This window comes from Dipodomys merriami, unplaced genomic scaffold (genome assembly GCF_024711535.1).
Source record: "Dipodomys merriami isolate MVZ:Mamm:240054 unplaced genomic scaffold, mDipMer1.0.p SCAF_44, whole genome shotgun sequence".
Taxonomy (NCBI): Eukaryota; Metazoa; Chordata; class Mammalia; order Rodentia; family Heteromyidae; genus Dipodomys; species Dipodomys merriami.
In genome coordinates, this window is record NW_027206002.1 from 4,780,001 (window position 1) to 4,807,500 (window position 27,500).

Sequence of the window (27,500 nt, forward strand, 5' to 3'; positions counted from 1 at the left end):
TGGTTTTGTTTGTTTTGGGTCTTCCTTGGGGGAGGCCCAGAATTGGAGGCCCGGAGGGGGAACAGCGTGGAAGACGCTCTGCGCAGCCCGCGGAGGGGACGCGAGGGGAAACCCTGGGGCAGCGCGAGGGCCGGGGCGACGGGGCCCGAGGGTAACTGCTCCCTCCCCGGCTGATGGAACGCCCCCCGCCCCCCCGTACATCACCCTTACAGTGACAATCACAACGATCCCAGGAGCCCTAAACAGGAATGGTCATCGCATAGGTCGGGTAATGAGTACCCGCCCCCCCGCCCCATGCACCCCAAACAGCCCTCCCCCACTTCTGCCCAGATCTCTCATCCTGGCATTTTCTGTCCTACTTGCTGTATTGTGCCAGAGGAATAGACAGACAGACAGACAATATCTGTATTCGTTCTGTAACTTTTTCTTTTTTTAAGACTGGGCAAATTGGCAGGCTCGAAACATGTGCTGGCACTTTGGGCACCGCGTGTTACGTGGACCTTGGAGGAGGAAACGGGAGAGACGCATGGAGTCAGAGTCAGGCCGAAGCCCAGAGCACAAGCCGGATCCTCTGGATCGGGATCGAGAATCTAGACAGAAAAAAAAAAAAATCAAAAGGTGGGCTGAAGAAGAAAAAACAAAAAGGCGAAGAAGGCCCCAGCGAGATTTGAACTCGCGACCCCTGGTTTACAAGACCAGTGCTCTAACCCCTGAGCTATGGAGCCAGCCGCTAGCCGGGTTCTCGCCCGCGAGCCCTTGACTGCGCACCATCGCCGCGCAGGCGCACGCGGGCCCCCCCAGGAATTGGGGTTTTTCCTGCATCCAGATTGGGCCTGGGATCGGCCGACGGCCGCCCCGCCACGCGCAACGTCCTCGGTCACGGACGAAGCGTCCCCGGGACCGGGAGCAGGAGGCCCGGCGCCGGGCGCCCGCGCGGGGAGCCCCGGAGAAGGGGCGGGGCCCGGGTGGGCGGGGCCCGGGTGGGGTGGGCGGGGCCCGGGTGGGCGGGGCTTCCGCTGGGGTCCGCCCTGGCCTCGCGGGGAAGGGCTCCGTGGGCCTGCCCCGCTCCGGGCTGGTCTGGGTGGTGATGGCGAGGTGGGGGATGGGGGGGGGAAGGAGGGGAGGCTGGGAAGGTGGCTCAGTGGCTCAGTGGTAGAGTGCTGGCCTAGCATGCATGAAGCCCTGGGTTCGATTCCTCCTGTGCCACATACACAGAAAAAGCCGGAAGTGGTGCTGTGGCTCAAATGGTAGAACTCTAGCCTTGAGCACAGAGTGGCTCAGGGTCAGGGCCCTGAGTTCAAGCCCCAGGACTGGCAAAAACAGACTAGGGAGGTATGGGGGCGGGGGGGGGGGGGTATATTAAGCCTTTGACAGAACCAAAGCCTGTAGCTCCCTCGTCCACCCCCTTCCCTTCCAGCTCTAGGCAGATTAGAAAAGGACACTCTCGAGGGACACTGGTCTGTCCATGGCCTCTAAGAGGACCACCACAAAGCAAAGGACCCCGGAAATCATAGAATGTGGATCTACTGACAGGACCTTGGCTTCTCTGGGTGTGGTGAGACAGACCAGTTCAACCAGACCCATCAGTCTCAGATTTTAAGATGCCCAAAGGCTAGGAGACAGGAATTCACACGCATGCATGAGCGCTCTCTCTCTCTCTCTCTCTCTCTCTCTCTCTCTCTCTCTCTCTCTCTCTCTCTCTCACACACACACACACACACACACACACACAATATTGTGTCCTTCAAGCCAACATGCCGCCTTCCTGTAACTGTTGCAGGGACTGTAATTGTCTCCCATTATCTAAACCTGTGTGTTGTTCCTCCTCAAGAACACGCATGGTTACAGACACACAGTCACACTCACAAACACCGAAGCTGGAATTACATTATGCAGACAGTTGTCCCTACAGCCCCCCCCCACCTGTGTGTCCCAGATGGGTGACATCATCAAACGTCCCACTCCTGGGACCCATACTGTGTTGTGATATTTGATAGAGTTGTCAAATAGCACAAAGGGAGTTGTGATCACCAGAAAGCCCAGAGAGCATTCAGGGTGATCGCTGTTAGTAATTGAACATTAGAAATAGGTTTTGTTTGTGGAAATCAGTGATGGCTTGGCCACAGTGTTCTAGATGATTCTCTGTACATATGAACAGTACTATGGATTCTCCCTTTGGATTGTGCTGTAGGCTTTTTTTTCACTTTGATCTTAGGCAAAAGGCTCAGATGCAAAAATCTGAGGTCTTAAATGGCTCTGTCTTAAACGGCCTCAACACACAGGGCACAGGACTGCCTGATTCTATGAGGACTATGTCTGCCTGTAATTCAGCTTGCGCATGGAGCCTTGCTGGAAGCATCTCAAGGAACAGGACTAAAACTCCAAGACACTTGGAGATGGGATTAATTGTCCCTGTCCTTATGGCCAACACATCCATCTGAACCACCTCTGCAAGACAAGAATTCATACTGAGAGGCTCAGAGTAGGATTCAAAATCTTTGTACTCCTGTGTAAAACACACACACACACACACACACACACACACACACACACACACACACACACACACACACACACTGTAGCATAAATAAACTCTTGCCCAGACTTGCCCTGGAATCAGACTGGAGAGTGAAGAATGAATCCAGCACCCTTAGAGATAAAAGCATAATCTGTATTTCCCTCTCCCCACCTCCCTTCCCCCAGAAACCCAGAGCAAGGAGAAGTCCAGGAGTGATCTCCCAGAAGCTGAGACATTCAGAAGCTTTTGTTATAATCAACAGTGAGGCCTGGTGGGGCTGAGCAGGCCTTTAGCACCAGAATGTTCTGCCATTGACATACTTTTGGCAAGCTGCAGAAAGGGCTTGTCAGGAACATGTTTGTGTTCTTGCCTGTCTATGCTGGTTGTATCTGGGTTTAAGTGTCAACTTTTAATGTTTCAGAATTCTGGAACCTTTGAAATCCTAGCAGATTGATTGACTTGGGCCAGCTGGTCGCCGAGGGCTCACATCCTGTCAAAGCAGAGCTGGCAGCTGCCAAGGAGGCAAATGACAATGAACCTGGCTGGCCCACGGCCAAACCTGACCCCTTGCAATGGGTCAGAAGATGCCCTGTCCCCTGGCACCCATGGCCCCTGTAAACCAGGGCAGTGAGCTGGCTGGATAGAAAGCATGCTTGTCAGCGGCCGGCCTTTGTCCTCACAGGCAACCATCCTGCCACCCACGACAGCAAACAGGCCGCAAGAGTCCAATAAGAATAAGATTGGAGTCTTATTCTTCCATTGCTCCTTATTTCTTTTCTTTTTTTATCCCCCGTCACTTGTGGGGCTTGAACTCTGGGCCTGGCCTCAGTCCCTGTGCTCTTCAGCTCAAGGCGAGCGGGCTACCACTTGAGCCACAGCACCACTTCCAGTTTTCTGCTGGTTCATTGGAGATAAGAGTCTCACAGATTTTCCTGCCCAAGCTGGCAGGAAATATCTGAATAGCTAGGATGGCAAAGGTGTTGAGCTACTACGGTTGGTTGCTTTTCAGCTTCCATGGTCTCTGCCTTGTCAACCAGCCCTTCTTGGGAATCCTGGGGTGGGAGTGTAGAGGGTAGGACTTCAGACAGGAGCAGGTGGCTCAGTCAGGAGGAGGAAGAGGAGAAAGAAGGAAGGAGGAGGAGGAGGAGGAAGAGGAAAAGAAAGGAGGAGAGGGAGAAGAAAGGAGGAGGAGGAGGAAGGAGGAGAGGAAAGGAGAAAGAGAAAGGAGGAGAAAGGAGGAGAAGGAGAAAGGAGGAGAGCAAAAGAGGAGGAAGAGAAAGGAAGAGGAGAAGAAAGGAGAAGGAGGAGAAGGGGAGAAGGAGGGGGAGGAGGAGAAAGGAGAAGGAGGGGGAGGAGAAAAGAGGTCAAGGGGGAGGAAAAGGGGGAGGAGGAGGAGGAGAAGGAGAGGGGGAGTGGGAAGGGGGAGGAGGGGGAGGAGTAGGAGGGGGAAAAGGGAGGAGGAGGAGGAGGAGGAGGGGAGGAGGAGGAGGAGGAGGAGGGGAGGGGGAGGGGGAGAAAGGAGAAGGAGGGGGAGCAGAAAAGAGGAGAAGGAGGAGGAGGAAGAGGGGGAGGAAGAGGGGGAGGAGGAGGAGGGGTAGAGGAGGAGGGAGAGGAGGAGAAGAAGGAGGGGAGGGGAGAAGGGGAAGAGGGGGAGGAGGGGGAGGAAGGAAAAGGGGGAAGAGGGAGGAGGAGAAGGAGGAGAGGGAGGAGGAGAAAGGAAGGAAGGAAGGGGAGGAGGGGGAGGAGGAAGGAGAAGAGGGGAAGAGGGAGGAGGGGGAGGGGAGGAGGAGGGGGAGGGAGGGAGGAAGGGGAGGAGGGGAGGAGGGGGAAGGAAGGGGGGAGGAGGGGAGGGGGAGAAGGGGGAGCAGGCCTCGGCCTCCCTCGGAGGCCCCGGCCCTCCCTCAAGGCCAGATCCGCAGGTAGGTGCCCGGGGAGCAGACGGAGAAGAGCGGGGAAAACGCGCTCCTGGAAGTTGACCCGGAAGGTGTAGAGGTGGCGCAGGTCCTCGGCGGCGTAGAAGGCCACGGCCCCGGCCTCCAGGTCGAGCGCCACGCGCACGCGCGCCAGCGGCCCGCAGCGCAGGGGCGTGCGCTCGGGGCTGGTGACGGCCCAGCACTGGCCGCCGTGCAGCTGCAGCGCCCACACGCCCTCCTCGGGCGTGAAGGGCACCAGGCCCTGGCGCCGCACGCTCTCGCGGGCCACGCCGAAGGCCCAGCCGTCCTTGGGGCCCACCTCCACCTCCCAGTGGTGGCGCCCCGACGTGAAGCCGCTGGACGCCAGCACGCGCGTGTTGGTGTCGAAGCGCCGCGGGTGGCCCGGCAGCTCCTGCGCCCGCGGGCCCAGACGCACGCTCTTCAGGTCCAGGGACAGCAGCAGGCGCGGGTTCGCCGTGTCGGGGTCCAGGGTGAGCTCCACTGAGGGGGCACAGGGGAGATGGCCTCGCGGGGGACCCCTCCGCCCGGGGGACCCCGCGCCCCCCACGGCCCTCCGCCCTGGGGACCCCGCGCGCCCCCCACCGCCCTCCGCCCGAGGGACCCCGCGCCCCCCACCGCCCTCTGCCCTGGGGACCCCGCGCCCCCCCACCGCCCTCCGCCCAGGGGACCCCGCGCCCCCCCACCGCCCTCCGCCCAGGGGACCAACGTCCCCCTCCCTCCGGAGACCCGGGTGCCCAGCAGCACAGGCCCCAGCCCGACGAGGCCCACCCTCGGCCCTGGGCTCCTTCCCTCTCCCTCCCTCCCTCCCTCCTTCCCCCCTTCCCTCCCTTCCTCCCTTCCACCCCTCTCCCTCCTTCCTTCCCCCCTTCCCTCCCTTCCTCCCCACTCCCTCCTTCCTTCCCCCTTCCCTCCCTTTCTCCCCCCTCCCTCCCTTCCTTCCCCCCTCCCTCCTTCCTTCCCCCCTTCCCTCCCTTCCTCCCCCTTCCCTCCCCTCCCCTCCCTCCCTCCCTCCCTCCCTTCCTTCCTTCCTTCCTTCCTTCCTTCCTTCCTTTTTTCTTCCTTCTTTTTCCTCTCTCTCTCTCTCTCTCCCTCTCTCCCTCTCTCTCTCTCTCTCTCTCTCTCTCTCTCTCTCTCTCTCTCTCTCTCTCTGTTTCAGCAAGCACTTACTGAAACCACACAGTTGCAAATTGATGAGCCTACTTTGGACACCCATTCAAACCACCCAGCAAAATCCCATTTCAAACTGAGGACACTGGAACACCAGATATGGGGAAGAATCATCGTTTGTTCGTCTAGTTATGATGGTGGTTTTGTGGCTGGGCTTTCTCCCAGTCTTTCTTTTTTTAGGAAGAACATATTAAGCCATTGGTGGAAATGTGGACTATGATTTGCTTGAAAAAGAATCCATTCTAAGCCAGGTGCTGGTGACGCCTGTAATCCTAGCTACTCAGGAGGCTGAGATCTGAGGATCGCAGTTCAAAACCAGCCCTGGAAGGAAAATCCATGAGACTCTTATCTCCAGTTAACCACCAAAAAAACGAAAGTGGCACTGTGGCTCAAGTGGTGGAGTTTACCTTGAGCTAAAGAGCTGAGAGACAGCGCCCAGGCCCAGAGTTCAAGACCCAAGACCAACAATAAAAAAAAAAAAAAATTCATTCTAATCCTAGCTACTCCAGGAGACTGAGATTTAAGATCATGGTTCAAAGTCACTCCAGGCAGGAAAGTCTATGAAATGTTTCTATCTCCAATCACACACACACACACACACACACACACACACACACACACACACATCTCCTCCGTGCTGGGTTGCATACGCTCAGCACTCTGCAGATGTAATACCCCCTCCCTTCCAGTCCACAATCTCCTTTTGCTTCTACTCTCCCTGCATTCACCCCCATCCCCAGGAGAGGACTCCATCTGTCTTGAAGAGAAAACAGAAGACAGGAGTCTCATCCAGAAAATCTATAAACCTCTCTCCAATCTCAGGGTCTGAGGCCTAGGCACTCCAGCTTCAAACCACCCACAGCTTATCAGTTAACAAGCCCAACTGCCACTGAGTGGTCGGAGTGGCCCTGGTGAGGTGAGAATTCACTGAGGCTGGAGGGCAGAAGAAACCAACCACACACAGGGCCCAGAAACACAGCCACTGGCAGCCCGTGGGTTCTCTGCCCCAGGGCCCACACTCACAACTACAGCTGTACCTTTCTCCTCTTTCTCCAGCTCTCCCTGAAGATCATCTGAGGAGAAACAAACAGGGTGTGAATGAAGGATGCCCCTCCTCCAACATTTATACACCATCAGACTCATGCAGCCCCAGAAACACTGGAGGCTGAGGGTTGATATGCAAGTCCAGGGACAGACATGGGGGACAGGGATGTCTGCAAGAGAGACATGTATCAGATTCCTGTGTATTCCAGCTCCATCTCCTCCCATGCCCAGAACTGGTCTGTGCTGAGCTCTCCCTCCTTGGCCCTCCCCTCTTTTTGACCCCAATAACCATCCTCAGGTCCTACCTTTGAACTTCTTCAGCAGCCCTTTTAAGACAAAAGTCTTGAGAGAAACATTCCAGACTTTATTCTTCATCTCAGAGGAAACTGTGGTTGGCTTGGGACCAGGCACATTGCTACACCTGCAGGATGGGGACTTTAAAGAAGGCCCAAGAACCCCACCCCACTATCAGTGAGCAATGACAATTAGCACTGAGCTACAGTTTGGATACCTTTCTCCCAAAGACTTGTGCATTAAGAGCTTGATCACTAGTCTGCACCACTATTGGGTGGAGAAGCCCTTAGGAGGCGGGGCCTTGTGGGAGGAAGTTAAGCCATTGGAGGCATGTCTTTGAAAGGGATATGGGGATGTTGAACTCTCCTCTATCTTCTCCTCTCAATTCACCTTCTAGCTCCTTCCAGAAAGAGATGGAAAAGGGAGAGAGGGGCCAGACAGGTGGGCATTTGCCTCAGAAGGTACTGAGGCGAGGAAGTAAGGATGGGATCAGGAGGGAATGGAGATGAAGAGAAGCCCTCAATGGGAAAAGAAAAGAGCCAGTTTAAAAGGATCCAAAGAACTATTAAATTTACTCACTTGTTTAATGTAGTTTTGAATTCCTAGAAGGAAAGAAGGAAGAAAGCCAGGTCAGAGAGCATCAGATAATCTCCATTGACATCTCCATTTGCTTTTCTTCCCTTCCCTCCCTCCGTCCCTCCCTCCTTTCCTTTCTTGTGCCTGTCCTGGTGCTTGAACTCAGGGCCTGCATGCTGTTCCCTGAGCTTCTTTGATCAAGGCTGGCACTCTACCATTTGAGCCACAGCTCCACTTCCAGCTTTTTGGTGCTTAAATGAAGAGTCTCCTGGATTTTCCTGCCTTGGCTGGCTTCGAACCATGATCCTCAGATCTCACCTGGAGGAAGTCGAGGTCAGGCTTCTGAGCTGTCTCCTGGATCTGGCTGCTGAGCTTGGAGAGCTGAGTGATCTCAGCCCCGAGCTGGGCCAGGTTCTCATTCTGCTTCTGGGTCACTTCCCGGGACAGGTCTTCCAGGCGGCCCAGGAGACGCCCCTCCTGTTCCACCAGGAAAGCTCTCAGTGCCTGGAACTCAGCCCCCACCTTCTCTTTCTCCGTGGCCATCTGCATCTGTCCCAGGAGAAGTTGGGGGGGGGCGGTGTTTGGACCGGAGCTTCTGAGGTAGAGGCTCAACCACCTCATGATTTTCGGCATCAGGGACGCAGGCACACCTTCTATTGTAAACATCCCAACTCAGTGCAAGAACTGGCCCACATGTGTGTGGTGCTTCCTTAGAGCTGAGCTTTGCTCCCTCAACTAGCTAGTTTAGGTAGAAGAACGTCAAACTGTAATTGTTTGAGAAAGAAGAGGGATTAAGTCAGTATCTCCTGGAACTACCAGGAGAGTTAGCACAAGGTTGTTTGTTTGTTTGTTTTGCAGATGCTGACAACCAGGCTATTGGTTTTCCCAGCCTCTCTAGAGCTATGAGCCCAATAAACCTCCATTCTTTTTTGGTCAGTCATGGGATTTGAACTCTGGGCCTGAGCACTGTCCCTTAGCTCTTCAGCTCAAGGTAAGCGCTCTACCACTTGAGCCACAGCATCACTTCTGGTTTTCTGGTGGTTTATTGGAGATAAGAGTCTCATGGACTTTCCTGGGTTTAAATCTCCATTCTTAATACATGGCCTTGTCAGAAGCATTGTGATATGCTAAGAGAAAACAGACTAACACAACTGTCAGTTGGAGTTTTCCACCCTTGTCACTGTTTGACATTTGACATTTGGTTTGTTTTTTTTTTAAGTGGTGATGGCGATTTTTATTTTATTTATTCTTGTGGTTCATTGGAGATAAGAGTGGCATGGATTTTCCTGCCTGGGCTGGTTTTGAACCTTGATCCTCAGATCTCAGCTCTTGAGTAGCTAGGATTACAAGCATGAGCCACCAGTGCAGGACTTCCTATTGTCCTTCCTGAAATCCACTATGCTGTTCCATGGTATACACTCCAATACCACCCGCCCATGGAGCCGCTGGTGGAAGGCAGCCCTGTCTGTCCACACGGGGCTCACCAGGAGCTCCTTGCCTTCCTTCTCTTCCGTAGACCGGAACACCTCACAATCTTCCAGCTCCTTCTTCAAGACCTTCAGCCTGGAATCCAAGAGCTCCTGCCGGCACAAAGGGAAAGACACTCAGCCGGGTGGGTGCCAGTGGCTCACGCCTGTCATCCCAGCTACTCAGGAGGCTGAAACCTGAGGATGATGGCTTGAAACCAGCCTGGGCAGGAAAGGCTGAGGAACTCTGATCTCCACTGAACTATTAAAACACAAAAGCTCTAGTGGTAGAGTCATAGCCTGGAGAAAAATGCTCAGGGACTGAGCGAGCCCTGGTCCTGAGTTCAAGCCCCAGCCAAGCCCAGCACACACACCCCCCCCCACACACACACACACACCCCTCACCAAAGGAGACACTTTCAGGGGAAAGATTCTAGAAGGCCTCCTACAGTGCCTGCCCATCTGCCTATCTCGGGCCATTTGTGTGGTTCTCTCTAACAGGGAGCCCCACCCCACTCCCAGGTGCCAGGGCTAGAGCGGAAGAGGGATGTAGAAAGGGAGCTACGTGCCACACAAGTCTCTGCACACAACCGACGACCAGGCCCCGGGAATGAATCAGAAGCCACCGACTTGGCCCACAACCACAGCCTAAATTGGCACACTGACTTCGGGGCACTCCCTTGAATCCAGGAATCACTCAGCAACCCCTCCCTGACCTCTTGGGAGCAGGAGAGGTCGTCCCACTGGGGGCCTCCAAAGAAGAGATTTTTTTTAGTTAGGGCCACCCCTGTGGAGGGGGAGGAAGGGAAGGGATGATGGGGAGGGGGGGGGAGACAAACTTTCCCAGGACCAGTTGGGGTGTGTGTGTGTGACAGAACAAAGCTCAGCCCCATCAGTGCGGGGTGGTGGGGAGAGGGGGCCCGGGGCTCCCCCTGGGCCCTCCCTCCTTCCCGTGGGCGCGGTGGGGTTGGATCCGAACCCGGGATCCCCGCGCGCACACGCGCGCGCGCGCTCACCTTGCCGTCCTGCACGGCCTCGTCGAGGGGCAGCACGGCGTGCGCGCGGTGCTCGCGGGCGCGGTCGCACACCACGCAGATGGCGCGCCCGTCGTCCTGGCAGAAGAGCTTGAGCTGCTCCCCGTGGAGCGCGCAGGTGCGCACGGGGACGGCCGGCGTCTCCGGGGGGCCCCGCTTGCCGGCGGGGCCCGGGGCCGGGCCGAAGCGCCGGAGCAGCGCGGCCATGGCGGCCAGCGGGCGGTTGGGGCGCAGCTGGCCGGGGCGCGCGGGCTCGCGGCACTGCGGGCAGGGCAAGGGCCCCGGAGACGGCCCGGCCGGGGCGCGGGCGCCCGTGCGCTCCCAGCAGCGCGCGATGCAGGCGCGGCAGAAGCTGTGGCCGCACTCGACCGACACCGGCTCCCGGAACAGCTCCAGGCAGATGGAGCAGGTCGCCTCGCCCTGCAGCTCCGCCGCCAGGGCCAGCGCCTCCGAGCCCGCGCCGCCCGGGCTGTTCCAGGGTCCGATGGCCGCCATGGGCGCACCCAGCTCGGGGTAGGACCCTGCTCTCCGGCGATCGGTGGATGGATCGGAGCCGGGTGGCGAGTTCCCCGCCACACACACGCGCGCACACACAAGCACGCACCGCTGCCTTCTGGGGCGGGGCTGGCACACGCCCTCGCTGGGGAGCAGCCGGGCAGGACCGGTGCCCCGCGGATGGCGGGCACCCCGGGCCGCCCCGCGCCTCCGCTTCTCCCCTGCGACCCGGCGATCGTCCCCCTTCCCCGGCCGCCCTCTCGCTCCGTCTCTCTAGGCCGTTCCCTCCCACCACCGACCCAGTCGTCGGGAAACGGGCGGCGACAGGTGGGCGCCACCCAGCCCAGCTGGGCCCGTGGAGGTCGACCCCGCACGGCCTCTCCACCTCCCCCCTCCCCCCCGGCCTGGCGCCCGGGGCCCTGGTGTCAGGTTGTCCGAGCCTTAGTTCATCCAAGCACCGGGGCTTGGAGCTAAACTTAGCGTCTGGAATCTGCCCCCCCCCCCGTGTCCTGTCAACCCCCACCTCCTACCCACCTCCTCCTCCAGCCCATGGCCTCCTGTCCAAGTCTGTGAGCCCCCCCTGCAAATGCCCCCTTTTGATTGATTGATTGACAAGGAACACTTCTACTTTCCTTCCCTCCTCCAACCCCAAAGTGTGTGTCTCTTGTCTCTCCAGATGGTATCCAGGGACCCCCCCCCCCTTTCTAGGAGTAGCTTCCACGTTTTCTCCCCACGTTCCCTGCTCTGGAGGCCACTCTCACATTTCTGCCCCTACCCTTCATGGAGACTTCTCTTGTGCAAGCCACCAGCCACCAATATGATGCTAACCTAACGGGGCGCCTGCCCCCTGAGGGGCCCTACTTTTCTCTCAGCTCCTTGTAGAGCTACATCCCCAGAGATGGTCTTAGCCTCCTGCAGTTTTCTGCCCTTCTCCCTGTTCCTCCTCAGTCTACATTTGTCACCTTCTGTCTACATTTGTTACCTTGTGATCTCTTCCATTTTCTGGGTGCCAACACTCCAGTGGCCGATGGCTAGCCTGTGTACCGCGCCCCCCAGCCCTCTGGTATTACACACCGTAAAGAAAAATGGAAGCTGGGGCCTGGTGGCTCCTACCTGTAATCCTAGCTATTCAGGAAGACCTGAGGATCACAGTTCGAAGTCATCCCAGGCAGGAAAGTCCATGAGACTCTTATCTCCAATGAACCACCAGAAAAGTGGAAATGGTGCTATGACTCAAAGCCGTAGAGTACTGCTAGCCCTGAGTGGAAAAAGCTCAGGGACATCGGACATCACCCAGGCTCTGAGTTCAAATCCCACGACAAAAGGAAAAAAAAATAAAGAAAAAGGGATCCGTGTCATTTGCAGAAAAATGGAGGCAAGCAGGCCTTGTGGCTCACACCTGTAATCCCAAGCACCATAAAACAGAAGTGGAGCTGTGGTTCAGGAGTGGAAGAGTGTTAGCCTTGAGCAAAAAAGCTCAGGGATGGCACCCAGGTACAAAGGCAAACAAAACTTTGGCATGTTTTTCACTCATAGGTGGAAGTTAGATATAAAAGATGTACATATTTATATGGATACCTTCGTGTATATTCATGCAGAACATGAATCTAATTAAGGGGCTATTTAGGAGAAGGGGAAAGGGAAATGGGAAAAACAGAAGGTGAACAATTTGGAAATACATTGCAGGTACATATCAAAACAGCCTGGCAAACTGTTGATCCCTTGGGGGTTGGGAGGGTGGGGAACGAATATGGTAAAAATAGATGTTTGCACTTATGAAAATAGAACAATGGAATGAAATTATTTGGGCAAGTGGGGGAAGGAAGTTGGCCAGAATGATAGCAAGAATGATTGACTAGAATATATTGTAAACAAGAGAGAATGTAACAATAAAATCCTTCCCCCCATAACTAATGAATGCTAATTTATTTTATTTAGTACATTAAAAGCTAAAGTTCTTTCCTTTGTGTTAACTTCATTCCAGCCATGTGGGCCTCCTTTATATAGTTACATATAAGGTACCCCTACCTTGTGGAGATTGCTCTGTTTGCTTGGACCAGATTCCTCTAGATTTACATCTACCTCATTTCCCAACTCCACCAAAGCTGGCTCCTGATCAGCCTGTCCACGAGGTCTACCCGGTTACCCACAGTGTTTAAAATCTTCATTATTAGGTTAAAATACTGTTTGTTGAACCAAACTCCAGGAAGTCAAAACATGTTTTTTTAATTTGTTGTTGTTGTTATTGTTGATGTTGTTGGTAGTGGTGTTTCTTTTTACTAGGGATTTTTTTTTTCTTTTTCTTCCAAGAGCAGTAAAGTGGGACACACAGAAAGGGAGTGAGGAAGGGTGAACAAATGCAGTCAGGCTATTTTCAGTATATTCTATGTGGAAAATGACCTATGTAACTGGTGGGCAGGGATGGGAGGGGAGACTGGGGGGAAATAAAGGAAGGAGAGACATTATCCTCCCCCCCAAAAAAGAACAAGAAAAATACAAAGAAATGTAGTCATGACCTGACTTACGAAATGAACCCCTCTGTACAACACCTTAATAATAACAATAAAATTACTTAAATAATAAAAAAAAAATCCCCTTTGTTATATTTCTTTATGGCCGAAGTCCCAGCTTAAAGAAAAGAAAAGAAAAAAAAAAGAATAGTTCTGATCACCTTCAGTAAACCATTTCCCTGGCTTTAAACAGGATTCAAAGTGCAGAAGACCTAGATCTTGGTAAACCGGAACAGGCCTGAATTCCAAATTGCTCCCCCATCCCGGGCAAGGCTTCATTTTACTCTCCCAGACGTTCCAGGGCTGGGAAAACGCTTCTTTTGGGTTGAACACCATTACAGGCCACACAGGCCGAGGGCAGCAGGCAGCCGCGGAGAAACTTGGGGTGTCGGTCCCGGTGTGTACCGGGGGAAGGGGGGGACCCCGGAACAACTCCCGGGCTTTTGCAGCCGCCGCTGGTGGTCTCCGTGCAGGTTAAGCTCGCACGCGCGCCGCACCGGGCTCAGCGATTACCAAGTGAGTCGCTTTCAGAAGAGCCGTGAGTGTGAGCGGGGATGTAGCTCAGTGGTAGAGCGCATGCTTTGCATGTATGAGGCCCCGGGTTCGATCCCCGGCATCTCCACGAGGCTTTTTCTTCTTCACGCTTTTACTTTTTTCCCCCCTCCATCCTTCCAGGTATTTTAGAAAGCACTGGGGAAAATTCCAGAGGGTCGACCATGGCACGGAGTCACACACAACAAGTGTCCGCCCGGAGACAGCCTCCTCCTCCTCCTCCTCCCCCCCGCCCCGCCCTCTGCACGGCCGTGCCGTCTTCAGTGAAGTCGCGGGTGGAAGCGCATCTACCGCACGCAGAGGGCGGAAGGAAGTGGAGGGCTCGGCGCGCCGTCTGCGTTCCGTGCCCTGAACCCCACCTCCGTGCAACCCGCGGCCCCGGCGGCCGGAAACGAGGCCGGCGTCATCTTCAAGAGGTGATGTTCGGAGCTCGGGAACCCAGGCGCCCGGCTAGCTCAGTCGGTAGAGCATGAGACTCTTAATCTCAGGGTCGTGGGTTCGAGCCCCACGTTGGGCGCAGGTTGTCTTTTAACACCATAGTGCGACAATACTAGTAGAATAACACAGGAAGTGTAATTAAAGAAGCCGAGAAAACCCAGTTAGCGCCTAAGGCGTCTGCTTCTCAGGGCTGGGCCTCTGGTTTCACACCTAGCTGTGTCAAGCTGTTTCCTTAATAGGTAACCCAATAAAGGCTTTTAATTGTACTGAAATACACGTTGACAACTTTCTTTTTTCCCTTTTGGAAGCAAACTTTCCACTACTGAGCGACACCTACACCCCTTAGTTTAGCCATGTGAAGATGCATAAGCCTGTGGAATTGAAGCATTCCCTAGCTCTGTTTTTACATGGGGGGGTGGGGAGGCAATTGCAGGTCTGTGACACTTGAGAGATCTTTGCATTGCCCCCGTCTTCCCTCCCAGCTGCAGATGAACCCTCGTTTATGCATTTAACAAAGCAGCGATGCACCCTGACGTCCTGTGGCTGTTGCATTTCATGCTGTGGTTAGTCAGCTTGCGGTGGTCGTGATTCTATACCCGTGCGCTTCTGTATCTGCAGGGTTAATGCCCAGGAAGGAGATTTGCTGGGTTTGCAAGCAATTGTAATTTTCTAGAAACGGATGAATCTCCCGTTGGTGGCTCCTGGGCTAATATTTCTTTCCAGGATTCTGAATGAGATGTACCCACCAACTTGGAGGTAAAGAAATGCTTTAGAAACACACCTGAAAATGTAAGTCTCTCCTTCCAGGTCAGCCTCCACTGGAAGGCCACGATAGGGACAAGGATTCCTTCCTTCCTTCCCTCCCTCCTTCCGTCCCTCCTTCCTTCCTTCCTTCCTTCCTTCCCTCCCTCCTTCCTTCCTTCCTTCCTCCCTCCCTTCCCTCCCTCCCTCTGGCTGTCCCAGGGGCGGACCCCGACAGATTTTAGGGTTTCTAACCCAATTGAACATGACAACGACATCATGTTTTGCTTTCTTCCTCTCCAGGCCCGTTCTTCCCGAGGTGGCTGCGCTTTCCTGAGCACCGTTGGAAAAGGCCCCGTTCCCTCATTTCTTACTCTGTGACTTGACTTCCTGGAAAGAACACAGCCAGGTATGAGAAGACGAGGAGTCCGAATGGCGGCCCTAGTGGTAGACAGCCAGCCTGCAGCGGGGGAGACAGACGGACAGACAGACAGACAGACTAGTGAGATCGTCAGGCCCGGATGCCGGGGGGGGGGGGGTTGGGGGGTGGGGGGGGTGGGGGGGGAGGGGGGGATGAGGGGGCCCCGAGTGCCCGGCCCCCCGGGCTGGCCTCCCCTGCCCGGCCTCCTCTCCTCCCCCGAGGCCTACGCCACCCGTTCGTACTGTGTGCGTGTGCGCGCGTGTTCAATCAGCCACGACACGGACCCCGCGTCTGTAATAACTGGTTGGAAGGAGGGAGGAATGGTGATCAATCGCGATCAGAGACCAGCACTGGCCGGATCCACGCGTCCTCCTGCCCGCCCTCGGAAATCCCCGAGGTCTAAAACGGTGGAGAAGAAGGAAATAAGGAAGGCCGAGGCCGTGTTTCCGCCCGGTTTCGAACCGGGGACCTTTCGCGTGTTAGGCGAACGTGATAACCACTACACTACGGAAACGGCTGACCACCCGCCTTACCCCGGCCCTTTAAAGGATGGGGGACCCGGCCCGGGCTCGGAATCCTGGGGACCTCCCGCGAGCGGAATGAAAACCCCTTTGCACAACTATTGAACCACCTGTGTGACCTGTGTGACCTGTGACCTCTGTGACCTATACAATATAAGAATTATAGCCCATACTGCAGGTGCATCATCTCATGTTTTGGGGTTGTGGGTGTAAGGAGAGCCGGACGGGGGGAGAAAGGATGGAGGACGGCGGTCGTTAGAGTCAGTGGCCGCGGGAGGGTCTGGGCTGGGCGGGGGAAGACCCGCGGATGTCCAGGAAACCCTGGGACAGCTATTTCCAGAAGATTCGTGAACATGCCAGGAGATGAAAGCTTACTGGGCCCACCAAACCGACCCCGGGGCGGGCAGCTACGAGGCGCCCCGGGGCACCGCGGCCGGGTGGACCGATCGCCGGCCTCGGGGACGGATCCCGAGGTTCTTCACCCGCGCGTGAGTGTCCTTGGCGATCTTTAGAAAATAAAAGTAGGAACGCCCAACGTGGGGCTCGAACCCACGACCCTGAGATTAAGAGTCTCATGCTCTACCGACTGAGCTAGCCGGGCGCTGCGCGGGGCGGCCCGCGTCGGGCCTCAAGGGAGCGCGGGCTGCGTCGGGGGAAGGGAGGAGGGGGGGAAGGGAGGAATGGGGGACCCCATCCCACTTTCTCGCCGGATCGCATGACAGGTCGGCTTCCGCCGTTCCACGATGACAACCCTCGGGACACGAGAAAAAACGAAAAAGACAATCAAGTGAAAAACAGTAATAATAATAATAATAAAACAACGGGATGTTTCCGCCCGGTTTCGAACCGGGGACCTTTCGCGTGTGAGGCGAACGTGATAACCACTACACTACGGAAACTGCGCTGCCCGGCTCCGGGCGGGCTTCGCCCTGAAGCTGGGCCGCAGGGGCCTCGACTTCCGCCGCCCCACGCCAGGGCCTCGCTCTCCAGGAAGGCCGGACCGACTGCAGAAAGCAGGACCCCGCCCCGTCCTCCCAGGAACGGGACAGTCGTGAGGTTTTCACGTTGGTTGACTGAGGGGTTACAGGCACACAAGTCAGGTAAAGAGTCTGTGTCTTTCTGTTTCTTTTTGGACAATGCCAGCCCTCCCTTCGTCCTCTCCCCAGTTTTTCCCTCCTGCCCCCCACCCACAAGTTGTAATAGTTCCTTTTTATCCTAGTATCGAATGAGTCACTTGAGGTCTTTATTTGCTTTTTTATTTTTGAACGATACCTTTAAGTAGAGCGCCATTCCTCATACACACACATACACATGTATCCGTCATAGACATATTACCCCATTCACAAATACAATCGCAGACATCCTGGGGTGACCACAGGCCGCATCTTTACCAATACACCCCGGAGAGAATTCTCTCCAGAAAAAAAATCCAATGCTACAAAGCCACATGAGTCCCTGCTCTGAGATTTCATGAATACCACACACCCCAAGTAGTACCAGTGCGGAGCCTGCCGTGGTGTACAGCGCCTAAAGCATGGGTTGCTTGTGTTGCATGAATTGATGGCATTTAGAGAAAAGAACATTTCTCCAAGGGAATACATGGGCTGGGCTCAAATGCTTAAACGATTGTCAATGGGCCTTTCCTAGCTAGGGACTCATCCTAGTATTCTGCTTCAGACAACGACGAGGAGGAATAGCAACGCTTCCAGTTAGTCTCTGTACATGACATCAATCCTCACAAAACCCCATGGTTATTATTTTATCTGATTCCACACAGGACACGTTTCCCCGAGCCCTTTCCACTAACAGTATATTCCACACTGCTTAAGCTCTTGCTTCGTTCACTTCATAGTCGGTCTTGGGGCTTGAACTCAAGGCCTGCGCACTGTCCCTGAGCTTTTGTTTTTTCCTCTCAGGCTGGTGGCGCTCTACCACTTGAGCCATAGCTTCACTTCCAGGTTGTTTTCTTTGCTGGCTAGATGGAGAGATGAGTCTTCCAGGCTTTCCCGCCTGGACGGGCTGTGCCCTGCGATCCGCAGATCTCAGCCTCCCAAGTGGCTGGGATTACAGGCGGGAGGCGCGGGCCGAGTGTTCTTCAACAGCCATCCCGGGACCAAACGACCCGTCATCGTTCTTCTTTAGTGAAGTCCAGCCAAGCCCGCGGCAGTGACCGGCTGCTCGGTAGTTTCTAGAACAGGCGGCACAACGGGGGGAGGGCCGGCTCCAGAGCATTCCTCCCGGGCATCTCAAACCACAAAGTTCTACGCCTAGCAGGGCCGGAAGTGCTTCCGATGCTCTCTCCGGGCCCGCCCCTCTACTTCCGGCGTCAGCGGCGGCCGTCCCTTCAGTAATCTGTACCGGGGCTTTGGGAGGCTGCCCGGCCACTGCGGTCGTGGCATCGAAAGCAGACAGCTTCCAAACGTCCCCGCTGCCTCCCCCACTCCCCATACGGTTCCTCCCCAGTGGCGGGATGGCGGGGCTTTGCATTCTGTCTGCGTTTCCAGCGACTTCCGCACCATAGAGACGAGGGCCTCCATCGTCCTAGAGCGGTCCTCGGGCCCCCGAGTGTGGGTTAGAGCGTCCTCCCGAGACTTCCGGTTCCCTGGGAGGCGGGGCGGGAAGGGAGAAAGGGGCGTAACCTGACCGCGGAGGGAACTCGCGAACTGCAGGGGGGGGCGGGGGGGGGAGGGAGTTGTGTCGCCGCCGGAAGTGTCGGCGAGGGAGGCCGGAAGCGAGGGGGCGGGGCCAGGAAGTGAGATGGGGCGGGGGGTTATGTGGAGGCCGGGGGACCGTTGGGGCGGATTTGCACTCAGGGCCACCTGCGGGATTTGTCGGTGGCGCCGCGCTCCGTCCCCGCCCCTCGCCGAGGAACGGCTGTAGTCCGGGAAGTTGGGGAACTGTGTGCGGCGGGGTGGGTTTGCCGAGAGGACGTTTGTGTGGCCGCGTTTGAGGCAAGGTGTGGAGAGGCCGGGCCGGGCCCGAGGGGGGTGGGCCGGGCCTGCGGGGCCTCTGAGAGGGAAGGACCCCCCCCCCCCGCCCCCCAACGCCCGTCCACACTGGCTGACCGGACACTAAGATGGCCGCCGTTGCCATGACACCCAACCCCGTGCAGACCCTGCAGGAGGAGGCAGTGTGCGCCATCTGCCTCGATTACTTCACGGACCCCGTGTCCATCGGCTGCGGGCACAACTTCTGCCGAGTGTGTGTAACCCAGCTGTGGGGCGGGGAGGACGAGGAGGACCGGGAGGAGCTGGACCGGGAAGAGGAGGAGGAGGACGGGGAGGAGGAGGAAGTGGAGGCGGTGGGGGCCGGCGGCGGCTGGGACACCCCCATGCGGGACGACGACTACGAGGGGGACATGGAGGAGGAGGTGGAGGAGGAAGAGGAGGGCCTGTTCTGGAACGGGGGCATGGGTGGGTCCAACTGGGAGAACATGGACTACGTGTGGGAGGAGGACGAGGAGGAGGAAGATCTGAACTACTACCTGGGGGACATGGAGGACCTGAGGGGCGACGAGGAGGAGGATGAGGAGGAAGTGCTGGAGGAGGACGAGGAGGAGGAGCTGGACCCGGTCACCCCGCTGCCCCCGCCTCCGGCCCCCCGGAGGTGCTTCACCTGCCCCCAGTGCCGAAAGAGTTTTCCTCGGAGGAGCTTTCGCCCCAACCTGCAGCTGGCCAACATGGTCCAAGTGATTCGTCAGATGCACCCCAACCCCGGTCGGGCGAACCGCGTGAACGAGCAAGGCATCTGTCCCAAACACCAAGAAGCCCTGAAGCTGTTCTGCGAGGTGGACGAAGAGGCCATCTGCGTGGTGTGCCGGGAATCGCGGAGTCACAAGCAGCACAGTGTGGTGCCACTGGAGGAGGTGGTGCAGGAGTACAAGGTGAGAAAAAGTACGGAGATGAATGAGTTCGGTCGGTGGGGGTGGCCAGGACGGAGGGGAAGCCTGGGAGGTGGACACGTCTGTTCACCTTAAAAGACCTCACTCCCTGGCAAACGACGGCCACGGTGCCAGCACTTGCTGGCACGGAGGCGGGTGAGAATGAGGAGGTTCCTGGGCCCTGACCAAACAGGTCCCCGTGCAGATGTGGGAAGCAAATAGGGCAAAAGGAAAGGCAGTGACCCCAGATCACCCAAGCTTTGTTTGTCTTCTGGGGTGCAGAGCCATTGATGTTTCTCGCTGCCAGGGTGGCTCAGGTGTGGGACTACAAGTGACTGACAGTGCTTTACTACCAGCCTCATTTTCCTTCTGAGTCATAAGCTTGTCCTTGGCTGATGTGCTTAGAGATGGAAAGAAATGGGGACCTTAAAGGACAAGGGAGGGCTCTTAACTAGGATGGAAATGACTTGTGTCAGACTCACCTGTTCTGCACTTCCCCTGCCTTCTGACATGAGTCTCCCTTCAAGGACTTTGCTGCTTTGCAGCAGTCTGATGCACTGACCACAAAGCAGAGCATTTTATTTACGGTCTCGCTATCAACTGTCACTTAAGTCTTTGAGTATCTTTGAACTTTTAATTTCTCCAGGGTGGTGGGAGTGGAGCTGTGGCTCAGGTGGTAAGAGCAAAAGCCTTGAGGGAGAGTGTGCCCTGGCACAAAAGTAAATAGATTTTCTCTAGGATTGATAGTTTATAATATTTCCTAGGCACTTACTAAATATACCAAGTACTGTACACTGCACTTTTCGCCACTTACCATTTAAAACTTAGCTCCATCCTGTGAGCTTGAGGCTCACCATTGTCATTTTACAGGAACGCAGGTTTAAGAGCTGTGCACGTACAAGTAGCTGTACTAAGTGATGAACTTGACAGACGACTGTCTCTCCCTCTGGAGTGTGCCACTCACATTATTTGGATGTTTGTTTTTTAGTTAGGCTTCTTTGATGGTGACTTTTTCTTCTTGGAATCTGATTCTAGTTTTATTACCGCCTTGCTCCCTTCTCTAACCCTTTGGATGTAAGTAAAGGCTATTTATTTGTGTCTGAGACAGCCAGGACAAACAGTCCTACTTTGTGAAGGCTCAGGTGAGTTTGAAGCGGGTTGCTGTGAGGAGGAGAGGGAATCATCTGTATGGTTTTCTCCTCATCTCTTGATTCCATCAGTGACCTCAAGTTTAGAGCAATATGTCTTGGGGAAGTTTTCCAAAGTTTAGTGGGCCTCATCACTACAGATTCTGCGTCGGTGAGGAGAAGAGCACCTATTCTAACACACAGGCTGGTGACCTTGCCTGCCTCCAGAGCCCTGCCTTTTTGGGAGAAGGATGCTAGTAACCCTTGTCCTTCACTTTTAAATCCCTTCAGTTTCTAGTTAATTGAACTCTTGTATGTAAGTGTGATTCCTTTGTTATGCAGGACCCTGGGTGAGTTGTTCTTGGGTTTCTTACCCTTTGTCCTCTGCTCTCTCCTCCCCCCCCCCCCAGGACTTATAAAACTGGATTTTAATTTATATTAGCAAAGTGCTAATACCAGTGCTTCTGAAAGCAGATCATCATTTGTATTAGCCAGTGCATTACATGCTTGCTGCCTGAAAATCTTGTACTGGGTTCTGTAGTGTATGTGTGGTACCAGAATTCAGTTGTGAGAAAACAGAGAAGCCACATTTGAATTGGGAGTGTTAATTGGGGAGCGGGTGTCTGCTGGTGGACTCTTGTCTTTTAAGACCTGCAGCCGTGAACGGAGCGGGAACCAAGCTTTTAAAGACAAAAACCACATGCTGGGGGTGGGGAACAGTCATTCTCTGGAGCAAAACTTCCCTGGGGCTAAATAGCATAACATCTGCATATTCTCTGAAGCTGAGCTCTCCCGGAGCTAAGCACCTGCAATTCAAAGGATGACTTGTCTACCTCGAGGCCTTGGGAGCTGAGTGAAAAGCCCCCACCACCCAGCTAGGTGCGGGGACGCCTGTGAGGACTAGGCAATGTTACTTAGGCCCAGTCTCTTTTTCAGATGAGTAATTAAAAGATCTTTCCCTGATCAGTTTACTTGGCTCTGCTGTCTGGGAAGCTATTAACTGATCAGCAAATGTTGAATGCATACACATTATTATGTAGACTGAATTTGACAGATTTCTGACTTATGGGGGGTATTTTATAGTGGAGAGTGTATTCCCAGATACACACACACTAGCTCTAACTTGCACAGTGTTGTTTTATAGAAATACTCCTTTACTCAGTGAATAATGATCATAAAAAGATATTGGAAATCTTCTGAAAAGGTAAATGTCCCTGATGTTTTCTCTTAAATAGTACTTTGATCCTTAGAATGTTTTTAAGAATCAATTCTTTAGGAAAAATGTTAAATGACAAGTGGAATTACTGAAATAGAAATTATTGATGTATAGAAATACTGTATTTGTATAGAAGTAGTAATAGGAAAAGGCACACTTTTGTTGGTGTGTTATGAAATGTCTGATTTTATTACTGCAATTTTTTTCGATAGTCACTTGTGCAAGAGTTACTTTTTGTTCTCTAGGTCAGTGGCCTCTTCAGCTCATGGGTCATTATCAGGACCTCACTGGCTACTTACAACTTACTCAGCAAATACTAAAAATCATTTACTGATCTTTTGCCACTTACGAGACACTGTGCAAAGTGTACTCTCCACCCGTCTGATTCTGTTCCTGTGTTAAGCTTAAGAAATGTGCTTTGCCTCATTACCTAGCTTCATTCTGATGTCAGATGGAGCTGAGGCTCGAGTCCTGTGTTTTCCCCAAAGAAGTCGAGGGAGCAAGGCAGAAGTAGAAGAGAACAAATGGTAAGGCTTATATCACCTATTTGGCCAGGTGCCAGCGGCTCACGCCTGTAATCCTAGCTACTCAGGAGGCTGAATTCTGAGGATTGTGGTTCAATGCCAGCCTGGGTAGGAAAGTCCAATTAATCACTTGGAGCTGTGACTCAAGGAGTAGAACACCATCCTTCAGCAAAAAAAAAAAAAAAAAAAGCTAAGAGATAGGATCCAGGCCCTGACTTCAAGCCCCACAAAAACAGGGCTCCTACACTTTGTTGGAATGCAGTGCTAATGTGCCTACTTCCTGTGAGAGCAGTAACTTCAGGAAGAAGTTTTGTTGTTTTGCTTACCATTTAGTGGAAGAAAAAGCAGATAGAAATGAAGTGAAGTGGGGGCAAAGACCCTGCTGTCCTGGGAGAAGCACAGCCCTACATTATTAGTGCCCTAGGAAGTAGTCTGGAAGTTTAATTCTTGGTACCTTAGGATCATGGAGGAAGTCAAGGGTGAGCAGAATCAGGGCTCTGCTCAGGAAGCTGTTTTGCAGGAAGAACACCATGGGCTAAGTGGAGAAGGATAAACCCAAGACTAGAAGGGATGAATGTGGAAGGTGAGACTTAAGAAATGTAGGGTCAGTATTTTAGAAGTGGTGAAGAACCACTGGAAGATCTTCAGCACATTTACCACGTTATCAGCGAAGTGTTCAGAGGTAAAGGTCAGAGGAAGATCACTTAAAAGGTGGCAGGGATCATTGGCAGGCATACTTCCATGGTAGGTGCTGTGTGGTAGGGACTCAAGGCAGGTGCTCCCCAGCTGTTGACAGTGTACCTCTATAACCATTAGGATCCCACTTTTCAGAAATACACGAGGAGCTAGGATTGCAGACCTTGGTTATCCTCTGGGACAAGATGGGGAAGAGAGCGTATTTGATAGCTGTGGTGTGGCTATGAGGTGTTAAATCACTGGAGTGTGAAGGCACGCGCCTTGCTCAGTCCTGTGTCTAACCTTTTCTTTTCCATTCCCTCAGGCCAAACTGCAGGGGCATGTGGAACCACTTCGGAAGCACCTAGAAGCTGTGCAGAAGATGAAAGCCAAGGAGGAGAGAAGAGTGACAGAGCTGAAGGTGAGATGGGTATCCTGCCACAGGCTGTCTGGGGCTGGGATCAAGCAAGTGATGGTTGGATTCCCAAAAGAAAAGACAGCCAAGGCCTAGGAAAGGAATAGACACTTTTCCAGGGACTCTTGAGTCAAGTAAGTGATATGCTCCTCTGTAAAGGTGGAAAATGGAGTGAAGCCAGGTGCTGGTGGCTCAAGCCTGGAATCCTAGCTACTCAGGAGGCTGTGATCTGAGGATCACACTTCAAGGCCAGCCTAGGTAGGAAAGTTCATGAGAGTCTTACCTTCAGTTAATCACCAAAAAGCTGGAAGTAAAGTTGTGGCTGAAATAGAGTGCTAGCTTGAGCAAAATAGCTCAGTGACATTGCCCAGGGCCTGAACTGCTGAAATAGAGTGCTAGCTTGAGCAAAATAGCTCAGTGACATTGCCCAGGGCCTGAACTCAAGCTCCAGGACCTGCATAAAATAAAATAAAATGGAGTGAGAAAGAGGTCTGGTTTAGCAAGGATGGGTGCTTGGTGCAAGGTTACAGAGTAATACTGTCTGTCTGCCCAGATACCCAATTCTTGGCTTTGGATAGCACAGAAGGCAGAGAGCGCCAAAGCTACATAGGTAGCCATGAGAAACTAATGGTGGTGGTGGGCAGAGCAGTCCTGAGCATAATAAAAGGGACCTGGTTCTGAGTAAGTTGCTATGTTCCAGGGGTGGCATGGAGGCAAGGTGTGTGTAAGGAGGAGTGAGTGGATGTTATCATTGCACAGAAAACATCTCCTCAAGAGTTCTCAGCCCTCCCAAGGACTCTTAGATATTTCCCTCTTCACTCCCATACCCTCACTCTGCTTGTTTGTAGAAGGCTGGCAGGCCCTGCTGGAACAGACTGGCACTGTGGTTAGCAAGCTTTAGAGTCCAGGTCAGCCTCTTCCCTTGTGTCTCTCTTTAGTCTCCCTTCCAGCATCTGCCTCCTTGGCCAGAGTCTGGGCCTTGCCACTTCCCATGGTTCATATCCATTGCTGTCTGCACATTAGGGTGTCTGCAGCTGGCGTATGCCGGGCACCGAGTGGTAGAATGTGAGTCTGGCAGTTAAACTGCTTCTGGATAGCTGCCAAGGTTGGTACTTGTGGGCTGCAGAGAAGGTAAACTAGGATCTGAATGTCACTGGGGCAGAGTACAACATCGGTGCTTTCCTCAGCCAGGTGCCTGGGGAGAAATCCGTTCACTTACTCATGGTAACAGGTGCCTTGCACCCAGGATGGTCTACCTGGCTCAGGCAAAAGTGTGCCTGGGCTAGAGTTTTCTTCTGTTGTTTCAGGATACTAAGCATAGTAGGTCCTCTGTGTGTGTACCTCTGTGTGTGTACCATGTCCATGCACTCTCTGACTTCTGGATTGAAAATAGTCTGAAGAGAAAGCATATTTACAGAACATATACCCAGCTTTTTTCTTTATCATTATTCCTTATATATATAGCCATCTGTGTAGCATTTACATGGAATAAGGCATTGTTAGTAATCCAGAGATATTTAAAGTGCATGTAAGGATGTGTGTAGGTCATAAACAGGTTTTCTGCCATTTTATATAAGGGACTTCAGCATCTGCAAATTGTGGTGACCTAGAACTGATCTCTCTGGGATACCTAGTGACAACTCTTAAGTATACAATATGATACTATATGTATCTATATGTACTATATATACGGTAAAAATAAGTATGTGGTATTTGTGATTCCAAGAGACCATTTATAGGAAAAGTTTGCTGACTCTTCCTAATGTAAAGGGCTTGATTGACTTTCCTAAGACCACTGTGACTAGCAACATGGTCTGGATTCCAGCTTCATGTTATTTTCCTGAATATATCGTTCTCTCCCTCCACCCTTCTTTCTTGTGTCAGGGTTGGAACTTGAATTCAGGGCCTTGAGCTCTTGCTTGGGCTTGGCCTTTGCACTCATGGCTGGTGCTCTACCACTTGAGCCGTGTCTCCAGTTTCAGTTTTTTGGCTGGTTAATTAGAGTCTCAGATTTGTCTGCTTGGCTGGTTTTGAATCTCAGTCCTCTTGAGTACCTAGGGTTATAGTCATGAGCTACTGGTGACTGGCTCTGATTCTTTTTTTTTTTGGTTGGTCGTGGGGCTTGAACTCTGGGCTTGGGCGCCGTCCCTGCGCTCTTCAGCTCAAGGCGAGCACTCTACTGCTTGAGCCACAGTGCCACTTCTGGTTTTCTAATGGTTTATTGGAGATAAGAGTCTCACAGACTTTCATGCCCGGGCTGGCTTTGAACTGTGATGCTCAGATCTCAACCTCCTGAATAGCTAGGATTACAGGCGTGACCACCGGTGCCCAGCTTCAAAAAATTACCAAAAAAGTACCAAGTACTTAATCAGTACTTGGTAATGTGCTAGGGCCTAGTAATACAATGGCAAAGATGTACACATGACTTATGCCTATAATCCCAGGTACTGAGGAGGCAGAGATCAGAAGGATCATGTTTTGAGGTTAGCACACAGGTAAAAAGTTAGTGAGAAGACCCCATGTTGTCAAACGAGTTGGGGATGGTGGTTCACATCTGAAAAACCAAGCTACTCAAAATATAGGTAAGGGAATTGTGGTCCAAGGCTGTGCCTGGGCAAAAACATGAGGCCCTATTTGAAAAAAAAGAACTAAGGCTAAAAAGGTCTCATTTGGTGCCGGTGGCTCATGCTTGTAAACCTACTCAGGAGGCTGAGATTTGAGGATCAGTGTGAAGCCAGCCAGATAGGAAAGTCTGTGAGATTCTTACCTTTACTTAACCAGCAAAAACACTAGAAGTAGGGTGGTGGCTCAGCCTTGAGCAAAAGAGCTTAGGGACAGTGCCCAACAAGCTCTTGAATTCAAGCCCTAGGACTAGTACGAATGCACATGCGTGCGTGCACACGCACACACAAGCATGCATACACGCCTGGAGGTGTGGCTCAGAGCTGCGGGGGTGGTAGTGGTGGTTTGATCCAGATCCTGTCAGAGGAGGAGATTACAGTGCAGTAGAGAAGATAGATTTTAAAAGGCACTTCAAAGCCAAGTGATGCCTGTAATTCCAACACTCAGATGACTGAGGCTAGAGTATCTCAAGTTAAGGCTAGCTTGGGCTACACAACAAGACTCTGTCTCCAAAAAACCTCATTTGTAAAGAATTTCTAGCACTGTCTATACCCTGGAGGGTGTGAACAGTGGCACTGGTAAGAGGTGAAAACCCACTGGGGTTCTGAAGGGGAAGAAGGCTTATTTGGAACACATAAGCCCTCTGGGAGCGTCAAGTTAATTATTCCAGGCAGTAACCGTCTGTAAGTGTGGAACCAGTGTACTGGGACCAGGTAAGTGTGGAACCAGTGTGCTGGGACCAGGGGGATAGTAGGACCAAGAGGTAGAGAAAGAGTGGACGCTTTCGACCCTGAGGTCTTTTTTTGGGCTGCTTTGCCTTGGAGGAAGAGGCAGAAGTTAGAAAGAGAAAGCTGGGTGTTTACCGTTCATGTGTTGTCTTTGCATTATTCTAGAGCCAGATGAAATCAGAGCTGGCGGCTGTGGCATCAGAGTTTGGGCGGCTGACACGGTTTCTGGCTGAGGAACAGGCAGGGCTGGAGCGGCGCCTTCGAGAGATGCACGAAGCTCAGCTGGGACGTGCCGGAGCAGCGGCCAGCCGCCTTGCCGAGCAGGCTGCCCAGCTGAGCCGCCTGCTGGCCGAGGCCCAGGAGCGGAGCCAGCAGGGAGGCCTGCGGCTGCTCCAGGTGACTGGCTAGAGACAATGTTGAATGTAGTATGAGACAATGATAGCCAAAGAAAAGGTCAGTTGTAGAGGGAAGGATTTACACGAGAGTTGAAGAGCAGTTTTGACACCTCAAAGAGGTGATCAAGTGCCACTGTGGAGTTTCTGTTCCCGGGTTGAGGGAGGGAGGGAGGTGAGGCGTGGGGGTGGATGCACAGGCACATGCTC

General features: G+C 53.5%; 2 protein-coding genes, 2 long non-coding RNA genes and 6 other non-coding genes across 11 annotated transcripts in view; 5 read left to right on the top strand and 5 right to left on the bottom strand.

Moving 5' to 3' along the window:
* Positions 1 to 652: 652 nt before the first annotated feature.
* Positions 653 to 725, bottom strand: Trnat-ugu (transfer RNA threonine (anticodon UGU)). The gene has a single exon. It is a non-coding gene; the product is annotated as a tRNA-Thr (tRNA).
* A 3,694-nt stretch (positions 726 to 4,419) lies between these two features.
* On the bottom strand, positions 4,420 to 10,528 carry Trim7 (tripartite motif containing 7). The gene is given in 8 exon segments (XM_069993878.1): positions 4,420 to 4,470; positions 4,472 to 4,932; positions 6,657 to 6,692; positions 6,969 to 7,084; positions 7,537 to 7,559; positions 7,852 to 8,082; positions 9,018 to 9,113; positions 10,016 to 10,528. Coding segments are annotated over 8 exon segments (1,527 nt in total).
* On the top strand, positions 4,858 to 9,774 carry LOC138807975 (uncharacterized). Its single transcript, XR_011366357.1, has 6 exons — positions 4,858 to 4,922; positions 6,442 to 6,535; positions 6,676 to 6,711; positions 7,700 to 7,866; positions 8,392 to 8,524; positions 9,050 to 9,774. It is a non-coding gene; the product is annotated as an uncharacterized lncRNA (long non-coding RNA).
* Positions 10,529 to 13,588: 3,060 nt separating the features above from the next.
* Positions 13,589 to 13,660, top strand: Trnaa-ugc (transfer RNA alanine (anticodon UGC)). The gene has a single exon. It is a non-coding gene; the product is annotated as a tRNA-Ala (tRNA).
* Positions 13,661 to 14,034: 374 nt separating this feature from the next.
* Positions 14,035 to 14,107, top strand: Trnak-cuu (transfer RNA lysine (anticodon CUU)). The gene has a single exon. It is a non-coding gene; the product is annotated as a tRNA-Lys (tRNA).
* Positions 14,108 to 14,453: 346 nt separating this feature from the next.
* LOC138808069 (uncharacterized) lies at positions 14,454 to 15,867 on the top strand. 2 transcript variants are annotated; one of them, XR_011366379.1, is made up of 3 exons: positions 14,454 to 14,817; positions 15,073 to 15,178; positions 15,462 to 15,867. It is a non-coding gene; the product is annotated as an uncharacterized lncRNA (long non-coding RNA). The 2 variants fall into 2 exon arrangements; XR_011366380.1 differs by having other exon boundaries at positions 14,454 to 14,784.
* Positions 15,632 to 15,704, bottom strand: Trnav-aac (transfer RNA valine (anticodon AAC)). Its single transcript has one exon. It is a non-coding gene; the product is annotated as a tRNA-Val (tRNA).
* Positions 15,868 to 16,239: 372 nt separating the features above from the next.
* Positions 16,240 to 16,312, bottom strand: Trnak-cuu (transfer RNA lysine (anticodon CUU)). Its single transcript has one exon. It is a non-coding gene; the product is annotated as a tRNA-Lys (tRNA).
* Positions 16,313 to 16,537: 225 nt separating this feature from the next.
* Trnav-cac (transfer RNA valine (anticodon CAC)) lies at positions 16,538 to 16,610 on the bottom strand. Its single transcript has one exon. It is a non-coding gene; the product is annotated as a tRNA-Val (tRNA).
* A 1,859-nt stretch (positions 16,611 to 18,469) lies between these two features.
* Trim41 (tripartite motif containing 41) overlaps positions 18,470 to 27,500 on the top strand; it is a 12,999-nt gene continuing 3,968 nt past the window's right edge. Inside the window, exons 1-3 of the mRNA XM_069993879.1 lie at positions 18,470 to 19,594; positions 23,459 to 23,554; positions 27,064 to 27,294. Coding sequence (XP_069849980.1) covers positions 18,788 to 19,594; positions 23,459 to 23,554; positions 27,064 to 27,294 — 1,134 coding nt within the window. The 5' untranslated portion in view covers positions 18,470 to 18,787. The remainder of the gene's footprint in view (positions 19,595 to 23,458; positions 23,555 to 27,063; positions 27,295 to 27,500) is intronic.